General features: G+C 48.4%; 1 protein-coding gene across 20 annotated transcripts in view; it reads right to left on the bottom strand.

Moving 5' to 3' along the window:
* The window catches only part of TPM1 (tropomyosin 1), a 38,230-nt gene extending 21,613 nt beyond the window's left edge, over positions 1 to 16,617 (bottom strand). For 6 of the 20 annotated variants that reach the window (XM_060282716.2, XM_060282712.2, XM_060282727.2 and 3 more), the window contains exons 1-2: positions 16,356 to 16,617; positions 14,673 to 14,798 (exon numbers count right to left, since the gene is read on the bottom strand). In XM_060282716.2, the coding sequence (XP_060138699.1) occupies positions 14,673 to 14,798; positions 16,356 to 16,469 (240 nt within the window). In that variant the 5' untranslated portion in view covers positions 16,470 to 16,617. Of the gene's footprint in view, positions 1 to 7,946; positions 8,228 to 14,672; positions 14,799 to 14,968; positions 15,095 to 16,355 lie in introns of those variants that run through there. The other 14 variants (XM_035131829.3, XM_035131827.3, XM_060282730.2 and 11 more) reach the window with 3 other exon arrangements.
* Between the last annotated feature and the right edge of the window lie 2,754 nt (positions 16,618 to 19,371).

Raw genomic sequence — 19,371 nt, 5'->3', positions numbered from 1 at the left:
CTTAAATGACCTTGGCTTTAAAAGTCCTTTGGTTGATTATATATCCCCACCCCACCCCAGTATGGCTTCTACATTATTCTCATGCTGCCGGAATTTGTTAAATGGGCTGATCTGGACATGTGTTTTGGGGGATTTTTTAAAAAAGGAATCATGTTTGCTTTAATCTGTTTTTATTACTGTCTATTTGCTGCCTCCAGTCTCTTTGGAGAAACAGGCAAGCAAGAAAAATGTAAGATACATACAAGGCTTCCTTAACGAGCAAAGTTTTCTCATATGCTGAGATGAGCCCCCAGGCATAGGACTGCAGCCTGAATTGCAAAAGCCATCTAAGTCAGCGATGGGGAAACCTGGACCCCAAGTCCCAGCAGCCAGCACGGCCAATGGTCAGAGACGGCAGGAGTTGGAGTCCTGCTCCATCTAGAGCCCCCACCCCCAAGCAGCCCTGGCTTCGGGTTCCCCCTGCCCCTCCTCTTCTCATCCCCACCTCCCTGTGCTTTGCATGGCGATCAAGCAAACGAGTGGGTCACGTGCCATTAAGTCAAGCATCCACCCCACACTGCATCTGCCCAACTAAATGTTTGCTGCAGAGAAAAGGGCAGGATTGCTGGGTTTTGATAACAGAAAACCATCCTTCTTGCACACTGGGTGGGGTGCCAAATCCCAGCAGGCAAACAGGGACAGCAATGAAGGCCCCACCTGCACTACACGTTTAAAGCAGTGTTGTATCCCTTTTAATGGCCACGGCTTCCCCAAAGAACCATGGGAGCTGTAGTTTGTTAAGGGTGCTGAGAGTTGTGAGCAGGCCACCATTCCCCTCAAAAGAACTACAGTTCCCAGAGTTCCCCGAGAAGAGGGATTGTTAAACCACTCTGGGAACTGTAGCTTTGTGAGGGGAATGGGGCTCTCCTAACACCTCTCAGTAGCCTTAACAAACTACAAGTTCCCAGGATCCTTTGAGAGAAGTGTTGGTGTTTAAAGCGGCATCGCAATGCTTGAAATGGAGGTGGGAGGGAGCTGCTGGCATCCTGAACATGTTTGTTGCAGCTGCCACTTCTTTTTTTTACCTTGTGACTTTAAAAAATAAAATAAAGTCCTGATCTGAAGACCTGTATGGCAACCCTTCATGGATCAATGCCTTGTCGTGGCGAAGGGGCTTGAATAACTCAGAGAAGCTATGAGCTATGCCATGCAGGGTCACCCAAGATGGACAGGTCATAGTGGAGAGTTGTGACTAAACGTGATCCACCTGGAGAAGGAACTGGCAAGCCACTCCAGTATCCCTGCCAAGAAAACTCCATGGACAAAGACAACAGGCATATAAAAGTTATGACGCTGGAAGATGAGCCCCTCAGGTCGGAAGGCGTCCAACATGCTACTGAGGAAGAGCGGAGGGCAAGTACAAGTAGATTCAGAGCTGATGAAGCGGCTGGGCCAAAGCCGAAAGGACGCTCAGTTGCGGATATGCCTGGAAGCGAAAGGAAAGTCCGATGCTGTAAAGAAAAATATTGCATAGGAACCTGGAATGTAAGAACCATGAATAGAGGTAAGCTGGATGTGGTCAAAAATGAGATGACAAGAATAAATATCGACATCCTGGGCATCAGTGAACTAAAATGGAAGGGAATGGGTGAATTCAGTTCGGGTGACTATCATATCTACTACTGTGGGCAAGAATCCTGTAGAAGAAATAGAGTGGCCCTCATAGTCAACAAAAGAGTGGCAAAAGCTGTAATGGGATGCAATCTCAAAAATGACAGAATGATCTCGATACGAATCCAAGGCAGACCTTTTAACATCACAGTAATCCAAGTTTATGCACCAACTACCGGTGCTGAAGAAAGTGAAATTGACCAATTCTATGAAGACCTACAACACCTTCTAGAAATGACACCAAAGAAGGATGTTCTTCTCATTACAGGGGATTGGAATGCTAAAGTAGGGAATCAAGAGATAAAAGGAACAACTGGCAAGTTTGGCCTTGGAGTTCAAAATGAAGCAGGGCAAAGGCTAATAGAGTTCTGTCAAGAGAACAAGCTGGTCATCACAAACACTCTCTTCCAACAACACAAGAGACGACTCTACACATGGATATCACCAAATGGGCAGCATCGAAATCAGATTGATTATATTCTCTGCAGCCAAAGATGGAGAAGCTCTATACAGTCAGCAAAAACAAGACCTGGAGCTGACTGTAACTCAGATCATCAGCTTCTTATAGCCAAATTCCAGCTTAAACTGAAGAAAGTAGGAAAAACCACTGGGCCAGTAAGATACAATCTGAATCAAATCCCTTATGAATACACAGTGGAAGTGAGGAACAGGTTTAAGGATTTAGATTTGGTGGACAGAGTGCCTGAAGAACTATGGATGGAGGCTCGTAACATTATACAGGAGGCAGCAACGAAAACCATCCCAAGGAAAAGGAAATGCAAGAAGGCAAAATGGCTGTCCAACGAGGCCTTACAAATAGCGGAGGAGAGGAGGCAAGCAAAATGCAAGGGAGATAGGGAAAGATACAGGAAACTGAATGCAGATTTCCAAAAAACAGCAAGGAGAGATAAGAGGGTCTTCTTAAATGAGCAATGCAAAGAAATAGAGGAAAACAATAGAATGGGGAAAACCAGAGATCTGTTCAAGAAAATTGGAGATATGAAAGGAACATTTCGTACAAAGATTACCATAATCAAGGACAAAAGTGGTAAGGACCTAACAGAAGCAGAAGACATCAAGAAGAGGTGGCAAGAATACACAGAGGAATTATACCAGAAAGATATGGAGGTCTCGTACACCCCAGGTAGTGTGGTTGCTGACCTTGAGCCAGACATCTTGGAGAGTGAAGTCAAATGGGCCTTAGAAAGCACTGCTAATAACAAAGCCAGTGGAAGTGATGATATTCCAGCTGAACTATTTAAAATTTTAAAAGATGATGCTGTTAAGGTGCTACACCCAATATGCCAGCAAGTTTGGAAAACTCAGCAATGGCCAGAGGATTGGAGAAGATCAGTCTACATCCCAATTCCAAAGAAGGGCAGTGCCAAAGAATGCTCCAACTACCGCACAATTGTGCTCATTTCACACGCTAGCAAGGTTATGCTTAAAATTCTACAAGGCAGGCTTAGGCAGTATGTGGACCGAGAACTCCCAGAAGTGCAAGCTGGATTTCGAAAGGGCAGAGGAACCAGAGACCAAATAGCAAACATGCGCTGGATTATGGAGAAAGCTAGAGAGTTCCAGAAAAACGTCTACTTCTGCTTCATTGACTATGCAAAAGCCTTTGACTGTGTCGACCACAGCAAACTATGGCAAGTTCTTAAAGAAATGGGAGTGCCTGATCACCTCATCTGTCTCCTGAGAAATCTCTATGTGGGACAAGAAGCTACAGTTAGAACTGGATATGGAACAACTGAGTGGTTCAAAATTGGGAAAGGAGTACGACAAGGTTGTATATTGTCTCCCTGCTTATTTAACTTATATGCAGAATTCATCATGCGAAAGGCTGGACTAGATGAATCCCAAGCAGGAATTAAGATTGCCGGAAGAAATATCAACAACCTCAGATATGCAGATGACACAACCTTGATGGCAGAAAGTGAGGAGGAATTAAAGAACCTTTTAATGAGGGTGAAAGAGGAGAGCGCAAAATATGGTCTGAAGCTGAACATCAAAAAAACCAAGATCATGGCCACTGGTCCCATCACCTCCTGGCAAATAGAAGGGGAAGAAATGGAGGCAGTGAGAGATTTGACTTTCTTGGGCTCCTTGATCACTGCAGATGGTGACAGCAGTCACGAAATTAAAAGACGCCTGCTTCTTGGTAGAAAAGCAATGACAAACCTAGACAGCATCTTAAAAAGCAGAGACATCACCTTGCCGACAAAGGTCCGTATAGTTAAAGCTATGGTTTTCCCAGTAGTGATGTATGGAAGTGAGAGCTGGGCCATAAAGAAGGCTGATCGCCGAAGAATTGATGCTTTTGAATTATGGTGCTGGAGGAGACTCTTGAGAGTCCCATGGACTGCTAGAAGATCAAACCTATCAATTCTTAAGGAAATCAGCCCTGAGTGCTCCCTGGAAGGACAGATCGTGAAGCTGAGGCTCCAATACTTTGGCCACCTCATGAGAAGAGAAGAATCCTTGGAAAAGACTCTGATGTTGGGAAAGATTGAGGGCACTAGGAGAAGGGGACGACAGAGGACGAGATGGTTGGACAGTGTTCTCGAAGCTACGAACATGAGTTTGACCAAACTACGGGAGGCAGTGCAAGACAGGAGTGCCTGGCGTGCTATGGTCCATGGGGTCACGAAGAGTCGGACACGACTAAACGACTAAACAACAACAACATGGCAACCCTATGCATAGCAGCCATGTGAAACTCAAGCCTTGTAGCAAAGGAAACCAAATTCAAAGATGTTCAAATTGGTTTTTCTAAAAATTTGGTACCAACATCAATATGCATATTTACTTAGAAGTCAAGGGAGATTATTCCCATGTAAAGGAACGCAGGATCACAGCTTGAATGAAACTGGTTAGCAATGCTCAGGAAAGTTGCCCATCACCCAGGCATCCATGTTGTCTGAGTCACCAGCTGCACTTGCTCAAAGCGGAGTTCTTTTGTGGGTGAATCTCAGACAGCATGCTTGAGAATTTGCAGCCCGGACAGCACAACCACACACTAACAACCTGGATGAAGAGAAAGTTGCAACAAAAGCAGGACAGGAAAGTGCACAAGTAGGGGCCTTTTTCAATAGTAATGACGGCTAAGTGGTATCATTATAGTTACAGGTAGGTAGCCGTGTTGGTCTGACGTAGTCGAAACAAAATAAAAAAATTCCTTCCAGCAGCACCTTAAAGACCAACTAAGTTTTTATTTTGATATGAGCTTTCGTGTGCATGCGCACTTCTTCAGATACCTCATCATCATTATGATGGCTAAGTGGCATCCATGTTCAGTGGTAATGTACGGTATCTTTGAATGCTACTTTCTGGGGAGCAACAGCATCAGATTGCTACCTCCTTTGTGGACATTTGGCTACCACAGGAAACAGGATGATGAGCTAGAGTAGCCTTTAAGGGCTGATCCAGAAGGGTTTTCTCATGGGTGGCATATGCATAAAGTGACATTTGTCTTTCAGCAAATACCAAAGGGCAGAGTCACAATCCAAAGAAACTGGGTGGTTGCGGGAGAGTTTTGTCATTTTAAGTACACTGTTAACCTGCAGAATTATCTGCCACAGGGAGCTGTGGTGTCGAGTAGCAAAGCCATTCCTTACACCAGGAAAGGGCACAACAAAAGGCGGGAGCACATTCTCCCCAATAAGAAGAGTCAGGGCAGGAGCGATGACCCCCCCCCAGATGTTGCCAGGGCTCCTAACACCCAGCAAACCTGGCAGCCAGCATGGCCAGGGTTCAGGGGAGGTGGACAGCAGTATTCTAGCAACATCTGGAGGGCCAAAGTTTGGCTGAGTAACTCCCCTGGCAGACAACAGGGAATCCCATGGGGGTGCATGAAAGGTCTGGCCCTCCCCCATCAGCCCACTTTATTCCCACGTTGGCTGTGGAGAGGGGGGGGGAGGGAAATATTTTCCATAACCAGCACCCCTCATGCCCCAATCTGCTCTGCTGAAGGCTTTTATTACTACTGCTATTTTTGCTAGCCTACTAAGAGAACTGGTAGGACAGGTGATGTTTTCATTCTGTGGGAGGAGGAGGCCATCTGATGGGCCATTGTGAGAAATGGATGCAGGGACAGAAGCGTTTTTGGCCTGATCCAGCAAAACTATTCTTATGTTCTTTGTTCTGATCCAGCGGCAGGACTCTTCTGATGTTTGCTGAGAAAGAACTCTAGTCCGGGGTGCAGAACATCCTCCAAATGTTGCCAACTACAACTTCCATCATCCCTGGCCTTGCTGATGACTGCAGCTGATGGGGGAATGGAATCCAACAACTTAAGGAGGGCCAAAGGGTCCTCTAGTCCAGTGTTTCTCAACCAGTGTGCCTCCAGATGTTTTGGGACTACAACTCCCATCATTCCTGACCACTGGTCTTGCTAGCTAGGGATGATGGGAGTTGTAGTCCCAAAACACCTGGAGGCACACTGGTTGAGAAACACTGCGTCTAGTCAATAAATTTGCCCAGCTATAACACACAATGTTGTTTGCACCTAATACTGTGACCCTGTATTAGGAACATTCCAAAATGAATGTTCAGCTACCTTTCGAGGCTGGGTGCAGTGCAATATGGTCTCTCCTTCATTGGGGTTGGATGACCACCTCTATCAGTGATTCTTTAGCTGTGGGCCCTGCATTGTAGGGGGTTGGGCTGGATGCCTCTAGAAGTCTATGAATCAGAGTGGGAAGGGACCCCAAGGGTCATCTAGAGTCTAACCCCCTGCAATGCAGGAATCTTTTGGCCAACGAGGAGCTCGAACCCATGACCCGTTATATGATAAGTGGCATCAGCTGTGAAAGGCACAGAGAGGGACACACACACACACACAAACAAACCATCACTTTCTACTTTGGGAAGAAACATGGGTGTAGCCAGGAATTATTTTAGCGGGGGCAGGCTTTTGTTGCCGGGGCAGAACCAAGATATCTGCAATGAAATTGGTCAGTTAGTTATTTCTATTTATTTACTTGATTGGGGTGGGGTGGGGTGCAGGCTACACCCATGGGAGCAAATCCCCCATTTTAAAGAGAAAAGTTGATATGGTGCAGAGGAGAGAACGCTGAGTTCAAGTTGGGGAGGAATTCAAGTCTCTGCTTAGCTTTAAAGCTTTCTGGTCTCTGAGCCTCACCTACCCCCCCCCCCCCAGGTTATGGAAGGGCCCTAGCTCAAAGGAGGAAAGGGCAGAAGCTCAGCAGAACAGCCCCTTCTTAGGAGGCAGGTGGTTCCAAGTTCGATCTTTAGTAGGCCCAGGCAGAGCTGGGAAAAGCTCCTGCACAAATCCCTGGAGAGCCCTTGTAGCCAGTACTGAAGCCATGCTGCTGGAATGGTCCCACTTGGCATCAGGCAAATTTCTGGGTAGGTAGGCTATGAGGCTGGCATGCCAATTTTACAAGGAAGGCCGGATAAACCGGAATCAAAGCCTGCACATTAATGCATGTCCTTCACAACCATGCTGTTTTGCATGGATTTTATACTCCGTTTAAAAAAAGTAAACACTTAGAAACCCCTCCCTGTGCCCAGAGCCCCGCCCTCTTGATCCCAGAGGTGTAAAGGTGGGTTTTGCACTACTCCGAATTCGGATTTTCAGGGGCACGTGGTGCAGACCTGCGCCTTGCGCCACGACGCGTAAAGCAATCCTAAACGGTAACTCACTCTAGCTATGCTCTCTCTCCAAGCCTGAGCCTAAAGCGACTCCTGCAAGGCTCTCATCGGCCAGCTCGCTCTTGCGGGGAACTTTCGAAAAGCGCCGCCTTTGTTCGACGAGGCGAGGCCATCGCAGCATCCCCGGTAGCCCCCTTTGTCTCCCGAGGAAGCTTTTGGGAGACAGGCTAGGGGCGCGCCTTGCAAAGGCCCGCGGCGGGGAACGGACCGTCAAGGAGGGAGACGGGATGGAAGGGCAACGGATGAGCAGCCGACTCCAAGGGGGACTCCCAAGGTCCCTCCAGAAATCCGAGACGGGAGAGGGAAAGAGAAAAGACCTCCTTTTCGCGCTCTGCGTCTCGCCGGTTCCCGGGCCTTGCTGGGCAGCACCGCGAGCTTGATCGGGGGCTCCCGGCCATAGCTGCCAAGTTATCCCTTATTTTAAGGGACTTTCCCTTATGCTGAATAGGCTTCCTCGCGAGAAAAGGGAAAACTTGGCAGCTATGCTCCCGGCGGAGCGCGCAAGGCTCCCCCGACGGCCCCCAGCTACGTCGCCAAAGGCGCAGAGGAGGAAGGGCGGCCGCCGCCCTTGGAAATGCGGCGTCCGGCGCGATGCTCGGGGGATGGCCGCCGCCTACCTGTTCGCGCACCGCCCGCTCCTCGTCGAGCTCCCGCTGGAGCCGGCCGGCCCTTTCCTCGGCGCCGTCCGCCTGCTCTTGCAGGCTCCGGATCTTCCGACGCACGGCCTCCAGCGAGCTGAGCCCCGCCGCCATGGGCACCGTAGGAGGGAAGAAGGCGAGGCTGCAAGAAGGGGAAGCGGGCCACAGCCGACCGGCAAGCAGCGCGGCAGAAGGCGAGGAGGCAAGGCAGCGCCCACCGCCGGCTCCGGCTCCTCCCGCCTCGCCACCTCCGGAAGTCCGCTTTCCCTTCCCCGCCAGCTTCCACCTGCGCCGCCAGGAGACGCCGGCGTCTCGGCGCGTAGCCGCGCCCTGCCTTGCCGTTGGCTGCACGGACTCTAGGAGCCTCACAGACGCGCTTACTCGCAAGTAAGCCGCAATCGTTTCAAGGCTGCTTGTTCAGCGCCTAAAGAACAGCCCAAGCAGCATCACTGAGATCTGCGGGACTTCCTCCGGATGAAATGCGCTACGGATCGCGCTAGTCCAAAGTTATATGTGGAGACGTCCGCCCCTGTTACACTGTTAGTTTGGAAGTAAACCTCTCCCCTTATTAAACAATTTTAATCAATAAAATATATATCCAGCTTGATTGTAATAAAACCAGTGGAATTCATTTCCTAGAATTCCTCCCGAGTGAGTCCAGCTCTAGTTCAAAGCAGTGGGATTTGCCACTGAGTAAGCATGTCCATGATCAGGTTGCATGCAGAAGACACAGTTCCTCACATACTTTTTTTGCAAGGCCCACAAAATCTTACAGTGGAGCAAACGCTTCTGGGATCATGCTATGTGATCTGCTTTTGATTGCCTCTCTGCATGTTGTTGTTTAGTTGTTTAGTCGTGTCCGACTCTTCGTGACCCCATGGACCATAGCACGCCAGGCACTCCTGTCTTGCACTGCCTCCCGCAGTTTGGTCAAACTCATGTTCGTAGCCTCTCTGCATAAGAGTACCCAAATATTTCCCCAGTGTATGGCCTGAAGAGGCAGGCACCCTCTAGACTGTTCCACAGGTCAAGCTCGCATGGGGGGTGCTCTTTCACAAACACCTCAAATCCCTGCATCAATAAATCTAGCATGTCCAGGGTTATGCCTTAGCCTTTTTTCATGGGTGTACCAGCTATCTAGATGTTTTTGTATCAGTAGTCGAATGTATTAACCAAGTAAATATATTAACCATTTTTGCACATGGAGGAACAATCCCGTGAGCCCTCCCTTGCCACCTGAAGTGGAATAGCTCTGACACAAGATGAGAGAACTTGGTATTGAATGCAGCAGAATCTCGCATTTCCCAAGATGCAGCCCGCTAACCCACATGACTCTTGCTTGCGTAGATGGGGGTGTCCAGCAAGGAAGGGTCTCTTAGCCTTGTTCCTGTGCTGTGGTGGCCCACAGAAAGCATCTCTGTCCCAGGCCTGTTCTAGAACTGCCCCTGCCTCAGCCTCTCTCTCCTATTTGTACTAAGACAAAATGCCCTGGGGCAGGAATGGGAGAGGTTTGGGGGCTTGCTGCAGCAGAAAAGGGGGTGGGAGCGAATGGAGACTTCCCAGAAAAGGTGCACAAGTGCCACCTGGTGGTCAAAGATTCGCAGTAATTCCAAGGTGGGGTTGTGCTCCCAGGGACAGATGCTTTGGCTCAAAGTTATACTACACAGCAACATTTCCTGGCTTTAAACCAGGAGTCAGCAAACTTTTTCAGCAGGGGGCCGGTCCACTGTCCCTCAGACCTTGTGGGGGGCCAGACTATATTTTGAAAAAAAATATGAATGAATTCATATGCCCCACAAATAACCCAGAGATGCATTTTAAATAAAAGGACCACATTCTACTCATGTAAAAACACCAGGCAGGCCCCACAAATAACCCAGAAATGCATTTTAAATAAAAGAACACATTCTACTCATGTAAAAACATGCTGATTCCTGGACCATCCGTGGGCCAGATTTAGAAGGTGATTGGGCCGCATCCGGCCCCCAGGCCTTAGTCTGGGGACCCCTGCTTTAAACTATGTAAAGAGTTGAGCAACTGGAGCGCTCGCAGGCCAGTGTTTCCCAGTTGTTGGTGTTTATACTACATTTTTTAAGATTTGCCTTGAGACAGTCTTTAAACCTCTTTTGTTGACCACAAGCATTACGCTTTCCATTTTTAATTTTGGAATAGTGTCTGAGCATGCGCACACTACGTTGTCATCGGCATACTGAAGCTTTATGATATGACAGAAGTTACGGTAACCTTACTTTTTGCTTTCAGCCTGCTCAGATTGAAGAGCTTTCCATCTGTTCAATATTTCTACTCCGGTGGGGAGTTTCCCGTCGACAAAGTGTAGGATCATGGCAATGAAAATAAAGAATAGAGTTGGGGCAATAACACAACCCTGTTTAACACCTGATCCCACTGTGAATGGTTCACTTTCTGAAAAGTATGCTTGTTCAAGATATCAACATACAGAATTGTGGTGTCTGCAACTCTAGGTGTGTTTGGTGGGGGAAGGGGACTTTACTTCCTTCTATTTGGGAAAGAGCAAAAAGGGTTTAAACTGGCTCTGAACATGCTTGTGTTATAATGCAAATGGAATGGAAAAATTGTGCCCCGCCCCCTGAAAAAACAGGAAGGGGGAAGGAGCAGGACTTGCTGGGCTAGAGAAAACTAGGAAGAATACTGGCTGAAACACAGGGAATGTCAAACCAGAGAATCGCCTTGAGTTGAACACTCCATAGTCCAGAGTCATTCTAGGATAGGGGGGGGGGCTTAGTGACAGCAGGATGCTAAAGTCTTGTGTGGAAGCCTGATGATCGTCTTCCAAAGCAACTACTCTATTCTGAACTTAAAAATGGAAAGTGTAATGTTGGTGGCCCACAAAAGAGGTTTAAAGACTGTCTCAAGTCAAATCTTTAAAAATGTAGTATAAACACCAACAACTGGGAAACACTGGCCTGTGAGTGCTCCAGTTGGAGAACAGCCTTTACCAAAGGTGTCATGGGCTTTGAAGAAACTCAATCTGAGGACGCAAGGGAGAAACGTGCTAAGAGGAAGGCACGCTAGGCAAATCCACACCGTGATAAACTCCCGCCTGGAAACCAATGTCCCCACTGTGGAAGGACATGTGGATCCAGAATTGGCCTCCACAGTCACTTACGGACCCATTGTTAAAACTGTGTTTATGGAAGACAATCTTACTCAGCTATGAGTGATCGCCAAAGAAGAAGAAGAAGAGTGACAGCAGGATGCTAAAGTGCTGTCCAAAATACTCCAGATATCTCTAAGGAGTTTCATAGTAACAAGGCACAGGGGGATTCTTGGCACCACTAGAAAGACCGGGGTGGAGGACAGTCGAAGGGCGGTAGAGGAGAGGACTTACGCCATCACCATTCCTTCTGATTGCAGAACCAAGTGGCTAATTCTAAAAGGATGCCTTTTGGAACTGACTTCACATGGCTGGTCTTGGGGGTTTGGTAAAAAAACGAAAGCAGATCCTAAAGCCTGCCTACTCCTGATCTTGTCCAGTACTGCTGTCTTTGACTGGCAACAGCTTGTTAGTGTCTCAGGCAAGGATCCTTTAAAGCTGGCTTTGCCAGTCTGGTACCCAGCTGGCTGGAGTTGATTGGGGGGGGGGGAATCACCAAACTTCTACATGCAAAAACCAGGGATGTCTGCCATTGAGCTATGGGCTTCTCTTATTCTGCTCCCCCATAGGGAGTGGTTCCCTCACTCCTACCTTATCTACTGATATGAGCTATGACGAAGGCTAGCCAGGGTTTCCATTTGACTAGGATTTGCAACTTCAATTAAACTTTGGCTTCAAATCTTGGTCAGATGAGTCGCCAAGTTGGGTGTGGTGGGTGTTGGCCTATGGCAGAATCAGCTCCTCCTCAGTCCTGGTTTAAGCATGACACCAGGAATATATATATTTAAAACCCAGTAATTCGACAACCTACCTGGCTGGGATGAGAACTTAGCATCTACAGAAACTTCTGCCAGGTTTTCAGCCCCAACCACGTGCGTCATCTCTGGTGACTGTGTGAGCAACAGAAGTACGCCAGCATGTACTTCTGTAGCATGTGGCTCTGGCGCACTAGTTGTTTCTACATGTAGATGTTTCTGCTTTTAAATACACACACAGCTTCATATTTAAACTGAGCTTCAATTGTTTCCTTTAAAAATACCCATTTTAAAAATGAATGGAGTAGTCTGCAAGGAGGGTAGGAGGGTCTTTTTTTAGAGAGAGAGAAGCTGCTTAGCCCTCTTCATTATAACAGTTTTCTTTCCACAAGAGAGGATGTTCCACATGTTCAGAATTATATCCTATGGAGGTCGGCACATGGAAAATATTGTTCCGACCATCCAAATTGATTTTTAGCTGAAAGCTGTGTTCAGAAGCCAGAAGGAACCTGGCCTGCTCACCCTCCTGGGAGGGAGAAACACACATGGGATGACCATTTTGGACTAACATAAACCTCCTGAGGAAGCCTTCAAAACACACACAGGAACTCAGGGCAGAAGTGGAGGATGGAATAACAGGCAGGCAGATGAAGCAGGCAGATTTCAGCTGCCATTTCATACACCTGGGGAGTAAGCCCCGGATTATTCAACTCACCTTACTTTTGAGTATTATAGCATAGGATTGGGTTGAAAGGCTGCAATCCCTAAACACTTACCAGCCAGCAAGCCCCACCCCACTCAATCTACTCAGAGGGACTCGGTCCTGAATCACCTGATAGGAAACATAGTTTTCAAAGCAGACTAAGTTCAGATGGGGCTGCCTGTACTGCAGCTTTCTGGCAGTGAAGGCTTCTGAAAGTAGGATCTGTGACAGTTTAGAACACTAGGGCACACCTTTACAGTAGAAGGGAACCTGCCAAGGCTCTGCTGACTGGTGGAGGCCACACGGGGAACAGGACAGAAACACCCTAGAGTTACTCATTAAGCCGTTCCCTCCCACTACAGGCAAACCAGTGTGTCTCAAAGGAAGTGATTTGGCGGCCGACTGCCGTCTGCTTTGCCCATGACTAATGTCCCTGCAGTTGCCCAATCCCAGCCGGTAAAGGTGATCTCACTCCAGGGAGCCCTTCCTCATGCACACTCATTTAACATCCCTCCTTCCCTAAGCATTTTTTTCTGAATCAATCCAGGAAATTATTTCCTCTCTAGGCAAGTTGGCCGTCTAGGTCAATCGGCACTGCATCTCCTTTTTGCTGCTTTCTACAAAAAGAAACCCCACACTTAAAAGGTGCAGGGTGGAAAAAAGTGGAGTTTGTGGCAGGCCCACTTGCAAACAGATAGGGAAGGAGCTCTCGCTTTCCTTTCAACATTTGCAAGCCAATGCGCCTGCTTTCTGAATTAAAGTGAAACGGCAAGAGTCGCTTTCTGAGAATCCAGTAGCATTTCTCAGCTCTCCCCAGCCTTCATCTGAGACAAGCCATTTCAAAATAGTCTGCATTCTTTTCCTTATAAGGAATATCTCCCCTGGATCTATATGCGGTTCCTTTGAACAAGTTAAATAAACCGGCTGGCTGGAATGCTGACTTCCATCTATAGAATGCCACATACGGGGGGGGGGGGGGAGACACACACATCTGAACCAGATTAGATGCAGCCTGTCTCTCAGACGAAGAGTCATTCTGTGGTTCTATGGCTGAAATTAAGTCAAACAGATTCCTTTCTAGGCTGGGCACAAGACTTTCATTTTTAATCCTACGCCATGTACTGAACAGAAATGAGAAAGAAGTTTGTCTTCCAACTTGCACTGAATCTCCTTCATTTAATACCACACTTTTGCCCATTCTTTCTAAAACCACTTATGTGTATAGAAGTTATGCTACCATTTTTTAAACGAGTGAAATATAAGTGACATCATCTGCTTGGGATGTGCATCACCCACTCTAAACTTGGGAGGACGTCTTTACTTGGAAAGAATTTCACTTGCACTGTAATGGACGGGGAGCTACAAATGTCTGAGAGTTACATGCATGGGACTATTTAATACTCGTCAAGGGTTAGACAGGTGGGCGGAATGAGAGGCTGCTAAGGGTGCAGCTCTCACCCATACCATATAAAGTGCTGAGCTATATATAACCCCAATGCTTATTCTCTGGATCTATCTCCTGCAGACTGCAGACCCAGCAAGTATCACCTTCCGGGCTGAGTTCTCACAGCTCTAGTTTTCTTGACAAACCTTTTGACTTTCAAAACCAGAAGATGGCTTGGAAGTTAAGAATCACTGGCCTACCTCTACCCTCAAATCCTTAAGCACAGACATATTTTGGTAACCTACTGGGTATCCATTACTGTATATGCATTGGAGCCTCAACTCAACAACCCTAATTTATTTACATCCCTTCTCTGTTTTATGTGTATCAATATGTGTCTTTTGAATAGTTGCAAAGATTTTAAACATAACATCAATTATACCTTCATCCTCTGCCTGCATATTGACCCCCGAGAGACATCTTTCCCCTTAGGTTATGAAGCAGTAGCACTTCACACACTTGGAGATACCCAAAATGAACAAATGGTATCCATGCTCTTTGGTGACGGGGTGACTGCCATCATGCAAGGAAAATGGTATGTTCCTGCCCATGTCAAGAGATGCCTGGCCCTGAAGATGGACTTGGGTGGCCTTAGAGGTTGCATAGGCTGATGGCAGCCCAAATGTTAGTGGTGTGTGTGAGATGGTGGAAAGGGAAGGGTACTCACATCTGCAGCTTTTTTCTCTGCCACCTCCAACTTTTCCTGGGCATCTTTCAGGGACTCAGAATATTTGTCCAGTTCATCTTCAGTGCTCTTCAGCTTCTTTTGCAGAGACACCAGCTCATCCTCCAGCTGGTTGTGGTGTGGGGAAAGCGGGGAGGACGTGTGGGAGAAGGGGGTGCAGCAGGCAAGGTGATCGCGCACAGGAGAGGTGCAGGTGCAGAAGGACAGGTGGACAGAAGAGGAGAGAAGGAGGAAAGAGGGAGAGAAGGAGAACCGTTAGCATCCTCTCAGCACGGTACCTTGGTGGCCTTCTCATCCGCAGCCAGCAGGCTCTCTTCCGCTTTGTGCTGCTCTTCCAGAACCCGGTCCCTCTCATCCTCAGAGGTCCGCAGTTGCTTTTCCAACTGCAGAATGTCCTCCTCCAACTAGCCACACATGTTACAGGCAAAAGAGGAGGAGACAGACAACACACTCAGATGCATTTGTGTCCAGGGACATTGCCCTGCTTTTAGCCACCCACCCCAGAATTAGTGGGAACAATATTTTTTAAAAGTTTCCATCGCAAGGGCAGACAAGACCAGAAGCAGGAGAAAAGGCATTATTAACCAAGCGGTATGTGAGGCAGGATGCAACAGATCTGACCATGGACCCAGTCCCATCCACAGGCCAGTCAACATCCTGTGCTTAGATACAGTTATTGACCTTAGAGGGTTTGGTTGTTTGTTTGTTTTTTAAATCCCACTCTGGAGATAACTTTTAAAAAGTGGGGTGGGAGACAGTCCCTGGTTTGAACTGGACCCCAATCCAGGCTTACTTAATCACTAGTAAATCTTGCTGAAACCATCAAAACAAGTTATTTGTGAGTAACTCTTTTCAGTGGGGCTTAGTCATGACAAGCTTGAGCTGTACAGGACTGATTGATGGCAAGGACCCTTATGCCCACTTGGAAATCAAGCAGAATGGGGAATGTTGGGGCTCCCTCCCACAGGGAGGCTGTGGGCTCAATCCTCTAGGCATGCCTCCTCAGGATCAGGGTCCTTGAGCCCAATGGGCAGCCTCACCGCTTGGCCTTCTGCATCTTTCCTCAGTGAAATCCCACCCCATGGGATTTTACTTCTGAGAAAAGAGGCTTCTGGTCCTGCTGTAGGGATTCTGATCCTCTTATTGCAGTGTGAAACTAGTTTGACGCTCAGAAAGCTGGCAGGCCGTCCTGTGTCTCGGTGTGTCCAAAAGTCCCACCGGCACACCCTGCTTCTTCTCCTCCACGACCTGGGAGCCGCGAACTGGAGCGTGCTACTGTCGAGCCACCGTCCAGAAACTTTCCCCTTCAGCCAACTGCTTTCCTCAGGAGGAGGTGCAGGCCCCTTCTCTCCCATGAGCCCAGCTTCTTTCAGGGGCAAAAAAGAAAGACACCCCCAACTTTAGGCAAATTTCCTCGACGGCCCACCGAGCGCCCTCTTTCTTACAAAGCACTCCAGAAACCCAACGCCGGGAAGGCAGCCCGTCGGTCTGGAACCCCCTGGAGATCCACGGACCTTACTCCCGAGGAAACACGTCGAGAATCGGGAGGGTCGTTTGCTGGAGCGCCTCCCTCGCCTTCTCGGGGGGTGGTTCCCCATATTCCCCCCAGACCCACTCCAAACTCCCTCCACTCCCCTGCGGGGCCCCGACGGGGCATCCGCCCACCTGCTTGCTCCTGTCCTCAGCCGCCTTCTTGTCGGCTTCTGCTTGCTCGGCCCGGTCCAAGGCGTTCTCCTTGTCCAGTTTGAGCATCTGCATCTTCTTCTTGATGGCATCCATGGCGGTGGTCGGGGGTCAGCGGCGGCGGCAAGAAGAAGAAGAAGAACGTCCCGGTTCGAAGGCGGCGGCGCGGCGGATCTGGGCGTCTGGCTGCTGCTGGAGCTGGAGCTGCCTTCCTGGAGGAGGCTGGGCTGCGCGGAGACGAAGGGCCGGGCTGAAGTGCGAGCGCCTCCCCAGTCGCGCCCGGCAGATAAGTACCGCCGTCCCCGGGGGCCGAGTGCATTCCTGGAGACATCCAATACTTTTTTGGGAAAGGGCTCGCGCCGCCCTTCCTCCGCCCGCCTCCCTAACCCTCCTCCTTTCCTTCTCCGCATCTTTTTCTCTTCTCCCTGCCATTTGATCCCAGAGATGCCTATATAAGGGCAAAGAGGGACGGGGCGAGAAGGCAGGAGCTGCTGCTGGGGAGCCTCCGTCCAACCTCGCGCGGCACTACGGCGCTCCTGCTTCTTCCCCCGGGCTGCGCTCCCCCAAGACGCGGCCCGGGATGGCCCTCACCAGCCTGGACGGCTTTCCGAGGAGGCGGGTGAAGACCACCACGCCATGGACGGCCATTGGGCTCTGCCTGGCCCCTTGCTGCCTTCCACCTCCGCCGTCGGAAGCGGGAAATTCCTCTGGAGCGCAAGTGGCCGGTGCGCCCTGGGCCTTCCCGTCCTTTGGGGCATCTTGTGAGAAGAGGGTGATGGACCCCATGTACGCCCCCCTCCCTGACTCTTTTTACGTTTATACAGTCCAAGGGGAAGCGGGTTCAAAGGCAGATTCAAGCCATTGAGCTCTCCAACTTCCTTGGATTAATTGACTGTATTTCCTAGATGCTTTTCATTCAAATGAATCCCAAAGTGGTTTGCAAACAAATAACATCGTAATACAGCATAACAGAACATCTCAAGTACAGCATAAATTAAATAAAACAATTAACAAATCATCAGTGAAACAATTGCAATCTCTTTATAAAATACTTTACTCATAACCCTGAAGAATGGCAGCCGCCAAAATCAAAGCTTGAAGTTTGGCAAACTCAAATAAACTGATTGGTTCTGGAGTGGGGAGGGAGGCAAGTTGGGATTTTGCATTCCCCACCCTTTTGTAATTGTTATGTACTGGAAATCAATAAAACTATACTTATAATAAATTTTTGAGAAACCAATTAATATCTATTGAACACTATTAACAAAGCAGCAATGGAAAATAAGCTAAGCATCACAATTACAGCCAAAGTCTTTATATATGACATATTTATATAAAACCATATATAAAACATGAGTCTTTGGGCCAGTCAATACTTCTCCCTCAGCCTGATCTACCTCACAGGGATCTTGGGAGGGTGGCATTGAAGGAAAGAGAGCTGGGGTCTGCAGAGGAAGGGTGGGCAATCTATTTCTTCTTTCAAGGGTCGAATTCCCTTGGGCATAACCCTTCACAGGGCGGAGCCAGAGACAAAAATGTTCTGGATTAACTGATCTGGAATCAGGACAGCCTGGCTTTGATGTCCACCATGGCTACTTTCTCTGATTAGAATGCCTAGGCTTGACCCAGCTATAGAGCTGGTGCAGCAAGCCTCACCTGGTGATGGAGCTGCAGCTGGATGTGCCTACTCTCCTCTGCACACACACACCCCGGTCAGGCTTGACCCAGGAATGGAGTTGCGGCTGCAGCTCCCTCACACACCGGATCCAGGCTCTGAAGAGGGAGCCTGTTGTGGTGGCCCCTGGACCATGGCCCCCCTCAGCCCCCCCCCCGCTACACCACTGGGCCAACCAGATGCCTGTGGGAAACACGCAAGCAGAACCTGAGCACAAGAGGCCTCTCCTCTTCTGCGGTTTCCAGCAACTGGTGTGCAGGAGCATAAAAAATGTGTGGGTGGCGAGAAGTACATAAAACATCCAGGCAGAATGAGGAAGCAGAAAAAAAGGAGCACTGATGGGATGGAAGAATGGGCAACTTCAGAAGGCATTTGAGGACCACATCAGGTGCGACCTTGGGTTTTCCCTCTTGGGCTGTGAAAGAAATGCAAGATATAATTGTACTAAAAGAAACACAATAAAATCAAGCAATCACGTGTTCTAAAACTTAGATCAGGCATCCCCAAACTGCAGCCCTCCAGATGTTTTGACCTACAACTCCCATGATCCCTAGCTAACAGGACCAGTGGTCAGGGATTATGGGAATTGTAGTCCAAAACATCTGGAGGGCCGAAGTTTGGGGATGCCTGGCTTAGATGGACAACCAGTTTAAAACCCATCCATTGGTTGAATTGATTTAACAAATGTACGCACAACTCAAATGCTACTTACATTTTTTTCAGACAATGCTATAGTGGAAAGGCCATGTTACAAATTTCTGTCCCCCCCTCCCTGCATTTTCTTGTTGCAATAACATACCAGAGACAAAACAGTCAAAGAAATAAAGAGACCAAGTGTGCTCTTTTGACTTGCTGCCTTGCTGATTAATCAACCCCAGAATTCATTGGTTGACCTCCAGAATAAAGTTTATTGCCCTGTTTTAAGATATGGGAGAGGATTTGGATTACGGTAGTCAGTTTTCCTTTGCTGCAGGAAACTGAGGTCCTAACCCCACAATCTTTCTCTCTCTCCCCCACCCCAATGACAGTTCTCAGTCTTCGAACATACAGTACCATGACGGACCTTTCTGTAGAAGTAGAACATTTGCTCTGCATGCAGAAGGTTCAATCCCTGCCATCTCCATGTTGGGCTCGTGAAAAGCTCCTGTTTGAGCCAGTGCAGAATCTATACTAGGCTATATAGATTAATGGTCTAACTCTGTAGAGAGGAGAATGTTTCTAAGCATGCACAGATGTTCCCCCATACATATTCGGATGGGGAAGGCTTCTGAGGCCTTTAGGCTGGCTTTATTTATGAGTTATTTATATACTGTACACTGTTTT

Source organism: Zootoca vivipara, chromosome 13 (genome assembly GCF_965207765.1).
Source record: "Zootoca vivipara chromosome 13, rZooViv2.hap1.1, whole genome shotgun sequence".
NCBI classification, from domain to species: Eukaryota; Metazoa; Chordata; class Lepidosauria; order Squamata; family Lacertidae; genus Zootoca; species Zootoca vivipara.
Note: the sequence above shows the minus strand (reverse complement) of the source record. Positions and strands in the feature narration are given on the sequence as shown.